This window comes from Etheostoma spectabile, chromosome 18 (genome assembly GCF_008692095.1).
Source record: "Etheostoma spectabile isolate EspeVRDwgs_2016 chromosome 18, UIUC_Espe_1.0, whole genome shotgun sequence".
In the NCBI taxonomy this organism is placed as follows: Eukaryota; Metazoa; Chordata; class Actinopteri; order Perciformes; family Percidae; genus Etheostoma; species Etheostoma spectabile.
The window spans coordinates 9787571-9794253 of NC_045750.1; the positions used below are offsets into that span (position 1 = coordinate 9787571).

At 45.1% G+C, this 6683-nt stretch overlaps 2 protein-coding genes across 2 annotated transcripts in view; both read left to right on the forward strand.

Annotated features, from left to right (window-relative positions):
- prdm1c (PR domain containing 1c, with ZNF domain) overlaps nt 1-3131 on the forward strand; it is a 9257-nt gene extending 6126 nt beyond the window's left edge. The window contains exons 5-7 of the mRNA XM_032542954.1: nt 211-1238; nt 1426-1554; nt 1982-3131. Of these exons, the coding sequence (XP_032398845.1) occupies nt 211-1238; nt 1426-1554; nt 1982-2539 (1715 nt within the window). The 3' untranslated portion in view covers nt 2540-3131. The remainder of the gene's footprint in view (nt 1-210; nt 1239-1425; nt 1555-1981) is intronic.
- A 747-nt stretch (nt 3132-3878) lies between these two features.
- Nucleotides 3879-6683, forward strand: part of xkr5a (XK related 5a) — a 6332-nt gene continuing 3527 nt past the window's right edge. The window contains exons 1-5 of the mRNA XM_032542955.1: nt 3879-4110; nt 5166-5349; nt 5548-5732; nt 5855-6067; nt 6397-6566. Coding sequence (XP_032398846.1) covers nt 3978-4110; nt 5166-5349; nt 5548-5732; nt 5855-6067; nt 6397-6566 — 885 coding nt within the window. The 5' untranslated portion in view covers nt 3879-3977. The remainder of the gene's footprint in view (nt 4111-5165; nt 5350-5547; nt 5733-5854; nt 6068-6396; nt 6567-6683) is intronic.

Consider the following 6683-nt stretch of genomic DNA (forward strand, 5'->3'; position numbering starts at 1 on the left):
ACACACGCACACACACATACACACACACAAACACACACACACAATAAAGAGTGGGACTTGAGTAATTTCAACACGGAACTCATGCGCATGACCGTGTTAATTTCATGGGTTTATGTGTGACTCAACTTAATAATGATGATACTGTTACTGAAAGTCTAAAAATGATTTCACCTGTTTCTGATGTTATGCCCCAATGTATTTGTCCCACAGATCAGAGTCAAGCTCAGAAAAAGACAACAGAAAAACGAGGACACAGCGTCTCTGAAATCCTCCGAGACGAACCGTCCAAATCCCTGACTACTTCCCCCAGACGTGTGGATAGTCCCTTGTCTCAGGCCAACCTCCCAGCAGTTTTTCCCCTGTGCCCCCGTGTTGTCTACCCAATCCAGCCCAACTCAGAATCCATCCATGGCCACAGACATGCAACTCTACCAAATCTGCCACCAGGAAGTAATCCAGCTGCCAAAAGACCAGCTCTAAGTGGTCCTGTCCCTTCCGGCTTGCACTTCACCTTTCCACACAGTCAAGGCCCTGTTATAGCCAAACCTTACCAAGAGCCTTCTGTGCCTGATCGAGTTCATCCAGCACTGAGGCATTCTCCCTATCTACTGCCTCATTACTCGCTCGGCCTTAACAGCATTCTACCTCATTCATACCCATTGTACAGAGATCGACTGAAACCTCACTTAACACTCTCATCTAATTTACTGCCTTTTGACGGCTATGCACACTTCCTCCAACCACTGGCCAATGGACACAAAGACTTGACACTTGCACTATCGGACACCAAACAAGACCTCATTCTTTCACCAACCAGTGAGCACAGAGACAACAAGGACCTCACATACGAAAGGACAAACTACCTCAGAATCCCCTCAGATAACCTCAGAGATTTTACACACTCTCCTCCCAGCAATGTCCAAGCAGACCTCACTAGACCCACCACGTCCAGTGCTTCACCCATGGTCACCTCACTCCGCAGAGCACTGCCCTCTCTTGCGCCTGGAGGACGCTCACCACCAGTGGGCATGGCCGCCTTTTCAGACTGCCTCCCTTCCAAACCCACGTCTGCCACTCAGAGCAATTCTGAGAATGCAATGGACCTCAGGAAGATCACACAAGATGGGCAGATTATTGGCTACAAGACCCTGCCGTACCCCCTCACCAGGCAGAATGGAAAGATTCGTTATGAGTGCAATGTCTGTGGAAAGGTCTTTGGGCAGCTGTCCAACCTCAAGGTTAGTTCCTCTTCATCATATTTTTATGAAAGAAGGGTGGGGAAACAATGCCTAAACACATTGGTTGTAAACTGACTTGCACAACATTAAAAAAGAAAGTTATAATTTATCAGCCACCATGGTTTCTTGAGTTTGATGGAATGAATAAATGTATGGTAAATACTCACTTCTGACATGTTATCCTCAGGTCCATCTGCGAGTGCACAGTGGAGAGCGTCCCTTCAAGTGTCAGACCTGCAATAAGAACTTTACTCAGCTGGCCCATCTTCAGAAACACCACCTGGTTCACACAGGAGAGAAGCCTCATGAATGCAAGGTATGACTATATCTTAAATTAAAGAAATAGTGACATGGTAAATAAGTGGTTGTAGCAAGCAGTCAAGGGTCCATGGGTTACAAAATCTAAAGCTCACAAATTTACATGTTATACCTTGATTGTTTAATACAAGAATTCAAGTGTAAAAATGTCAATTCGCTGTTTAATGATGGGTTATTTGTTTATTTCTTGGCCCGGAGAAGTAACTTCATGGAGTCTCCGGGCCAAGTTCAAATAGTTCAGCACATTAAACCCCCATAAAACCGCAACTAGATGTTTTTACATTTGCAACAAAGCAGGTATAAATTACTTTAATGTCCATAAATCATCCTCAAATATTTTATCCCCTTTTGCTATCCCAACTAGAGGTATACTGTGACAGATCTAAAAGATTCTAAAACATTTTCTCTGTGGCTGTTTTACACAGGTGTGCCATAAGCGATTCAGTAGCACTAGTAACTTGAAGACCCACCAGCGTCTACACTCAGGTGAGAGGCCCTACCAGTGCAAGCTCTGCCCAGCCCGCTTTACTCAATTTGTCCATCTCAAGCTCCACAAACGCCTCCACACTGGAGAACGGCCTCACAGGTGTCCTTGCTGCCCCTGTGCCTATCTCCACTCTTGCAGCCTCCAGGTGCACCTCCAAAGCTTCTGCCCTCTCTCCCCTGCGGCATCTCGCAGACACTCACCGGAGGAGCTACACCGAGTCAATGCGGAGATTGAGAGGTTTGATATGAGCGAGGCGGCGGAGCGGTTAGAGGCCATGGCTGCAGAGGTCGAGATGGACAAGGGGAATGTTACTGACTTAATAAAGAAGATGGAGACTCATTCCTCTGGTCCCCACGATGAAGAAGAAGGGGAGACTGAGCTGAGCATCTACACATCAGCAAAGGAGTGTTCTGCTGTTGAGCTGCATCACGCCAGCCCTCTACCTCTGCATTCAACCAGCATCAAGCTGGAGTCAGGCTGCATATCAGAACCCTAAGACAGCCTTGCTAATCCAGCCATATAATCCTTACAGGTCAACTCAGCAGCTGTCTGTTACTGCCCTATTTGAAGCAAAGCCTTATCTCAATCATGCCTAGTCTATACTCTACACAGGCTGTAGCATTTGAAGAATAAAGACTTTACCAACATGGCCTGGGAACCAATGGTTTGACTGATTTACATCATTGTTAATTTATTCTGTTGCTCACATGAAACTGAAGTGTAGATTTGGGAAATTTTCTGCAATTTTGTTTTTGTATCTCTGGAACATCTTCATGGAACAAAAACTAAACGTGTGATTTTGCATAAACAAAGCTTGTGGCTAATTGTGTAAGTGTTTCTGTTTATTTGCGTGTGCGTATTTAAGTTGCCTATTTAAAGTGTCAATTACTGTACAGGCATGACTATGTAGTATCGGAGTGTTGAAGTGTTAACACAGATAAAACCTCACTTGTTTGCATGCAATGTACATACTTGCCTTTGTGTGTGTGTGTGTGTAGTGTGCTAATGTAGTGACGTAGATAAGCATCCTGTTATGAGTCCTTGGACACTCACCACCAGTAAGTGTCAGCCCTTCACCCTGGAAAAAACACAGCAAAATTATTTTATCTATCAATAAGATCATGCTGCTAATTTTGTACTTGTACTTCCATATTTTAGTTTCAGTATTAATCAGATGACAGACAATAAACTAAAAACCGATGACTCTACAGTTTATACCAAGACATAAAAATAGATGTTAGATTATTTCTGAGTATACTTTTACAGATAACTGTATAATAACATTTACCAACCATATATCTTTGAAAAATGTAGGAATGCTTCACAGATACTACATGAAAATATAACACATTGGGGCAGGAGGCCTGGCTTGCTCTGTGACTTTCTGTGCAGTGATGTTCTGTGATCCTCACATTACAACTTAAAAATGGTGTCAGGTGGCCATCCAACAATTAGACAAATTACAACAGACAGAGCATGCATCATCAATGCTGATGACACTCCTGATCACAGCGTGCCTACCATCTGCTCTGGAGCTATTCTACCTCCATGAAAGAAAAGCAATGGAAGACCGGAGAATATGATCTATTAACACAGCGTAATTCTCGGGGGGGAAAAAAGCTCCTATCAATAAGTCTATCATAATGAAATAAGTAAGATATGCATCCATTAGGGTATTTATAATTTAAATATGTGGAGGGGGGTTGGGGAAGAGGTAATGTTTCCAAGGTGGAGGGAAGGTGAGCTCTGTAGTAACAGTTACAGTGGACGGTCGGTAAACTGATGCCCCTTTAAAACCGCGCAGTGACGTCACATATTTTTGACTGGGAGGGGGGGGGAACAGGCAGCGGGAGAGGAAGGGAGCGGATGTATCCAGGGTGAAGGATGCCCAGGATAATGTCACCGGTGTATCCACTCTCTCACCTATCCGTACCATGATAAACGCCGCTGGAGCGGTCGCCCGCAGGATGCCGTCGGTGATCCGGCGGAGCGGATGCTGGATAGCGTGGTGCCAGGTGCTCCTGCTCGGCGTGTCGGCGCTGGTTATCGTGGCGGAACGGACCGCTCGTAAGTGGGCTTAGAATACCCCGCGCTAGCGGGCACACACTGAACATGAAAACAGCGCAGGGGAATGTTGTGTGGAGAATTTTCCATGGCTTTAATGAATGAAAAGGCTGTTGCTCAGCCATTGTGCTTCGTGCTGGAGCTTTCCAGCAGCAGCAGCCATACTTCGGGTTACAATTCAAGCGGTGACGCTATAGCACAGCCGTTACTAAGGAATTGACAAACCTAACGTTAGCTAGTTTTATTTAATGCAGGGCGATGTGACATTGGATAGGTCGCAGCCGAAAAGGATAACCGACGCAGTAAAAGGTTGTCCTTAATATTGGAGAATAATAGTCACCTTATAGATTTCTCTCCTACCCACTCTCCAAAACACGTTACAGAATAGCCTTTTATTATAATTATTACTAATGCTGTTGGTATTAGTATTGTTGCACATCTGGAATCTGTGTTGAAAATAGTATGCAGCACTCCCAGGTGTGACGAATCCCTGACTTAGCAGATCAATGGGGCAAGGGCAGGTCACAGAGAGATGAGGTGACTGGGTGTGTACTAAGTGTGACTTTGCCATCAGCAGGTATACCATTCCCACAAGAAAAAAAAGACTGTGCTGCTGCTTGAACTGGGGTCAGCTTGTCACAGAAAAAAAATTAGACAGTAGTGAAAATGACCAGTGTTATTTTCTTCACAGTGCAAGAGGTCTTAATTATAGACACATCATTGCAGGCTGTTAATGCCAGGAGTCAGACTTTGGCCCTTTCTTGGTGGAGCTTGTGTCATCTCATCAAAACAGCTTCCTCTCATATCAAACTTTAGGATAAATCACTTGAGCAAGGTGTATGTACTCTTTCATTTCTCAAGGACTCTGCTGGCTTCTGCAGCTCTCAATCCGGCCGGGTTTATTGTGTTTCCTTTAAAAACTGCATGGCTATATGATGAATCAGACTATAGGCTACTGCATCTTATGCATTCTTAACCTAAAATAAACCCATCTCACTTAGAAAAACAAAATACTTATACCACCTTGTATCTGTGTGTCCGCATTGTTTGTGTGTAAGTGATCTACTGTATAGGGTTTTACCTTTGGAATGAGGAGACGCAGTGGGCGGGCCTCACTCTTGGGCTCTTTCTACCGGGGACGGCAGTTCAGCTGCTAAGTATGAAATGGTACTATGATGACGGTGATGACAGGCGCTGCTACCTCTCCGTCATACACATACTGCACTTGGGCATCTTCAAAAGGTAAGACCTCTGCAACTGCAGATGTTATATTACAAAATATACCATCATTTGCAAACAAAGAAAATGTTGTTAGGATTTAATCCATTGCGTCCCTGTAGGAAACAAACCAAGTACACAGAAAGAAATATTCTGTAACTGAAACCTTCACCAGGAGGTTACTGTGTCACTTCTCTGGTATCTGTCTCCCTCTTCTGGCAGGTTCTGGGACTGCATGAGGTCTGTGTTGTACATGCAGGACTCAGTGGCTGAGCTTGGAGCGGCTGTCATGCAGCAGGCAGATGTTGCTGCTCTGTGGTTGCTGGAGGCCCTCGTCCTCACGCTGCCTCAGAGCCTGCTGCAGGCATATGTCGTGGTGTCCACTGATGTGGGCATCTTGTCCCCAGGTAAACAAATGTTCGCATAAATTATTGGCTCTGCATCTGGTTTGTGGCTTGTCAGTTGTTGTAGACAGTATAAGAGATAAGGGTTATTTTTTCAAACTTTCCCCTTGTGTGTTTACCCTCAGTGGCCTATTGCTGTGGTCTGTGTGTGCTGTCTATTTCCTGGGCCCTGGTGCTGTACAGCAGAGCCTGCTGTCTGATACGACCGGGCCACCTGGCCATGCCCCCGGCAGCCCTGCTGTGCCAGCTGGTGTGGAGGGCAGGCATGCTGGGTGCAAGGGTGACTTGCCTCATGTTCTTTGCCAGGGTCTTTAACTGGTGGGTCTGTGGAGTAGCAGGTGAGCAGCAAGGTCCATGGGTGATTTTGTGTAGCTGACACTTAACATCTGGCACCTTTTTGAAAGGAAGAGAAAGGGTGAAATAAAATGATATATTTTTGCCTTATAGTAACAAAGTACAAACATGCAAGTAGAGCTTAATGACTAATTTAAGTAGAGAGTCTTATTAATTTATACTAAAGTTAACGAGAGATGTAATTATCCTCAGAGTGATGCAGCATGTCCTCTTAATCCAGTTTTCACTTGCCTCTTTGCATCAGCTTGATACACTGCATATGGATTCCCTATTGTGCTTGTATGTCCTTGTCTACTTTTACGTTGACCTCTAGGTTTCCACTGGCTCACGGCCTCCTTCTGGCTGGTATCACAGCAACCAGACATCTGCACCGGCCCTTGGTGTTGGCGTGCCTTTAATGGCATTATGGGGCTAGTCCACATCTTCTTCTTTCTCAACATCAAAGACGGACCCTCACGCTTCCGCATGGCCAGTTTTTATGCAGTAAGACATTACTTTTTACCGTGTTTGATTCTGGTGCCTGTTTGTAATGTTTTAAGCTGCCTGTTTTCAGCACTGCCTCGTTAACATGCAACCACACACACACACGCAACCACACAC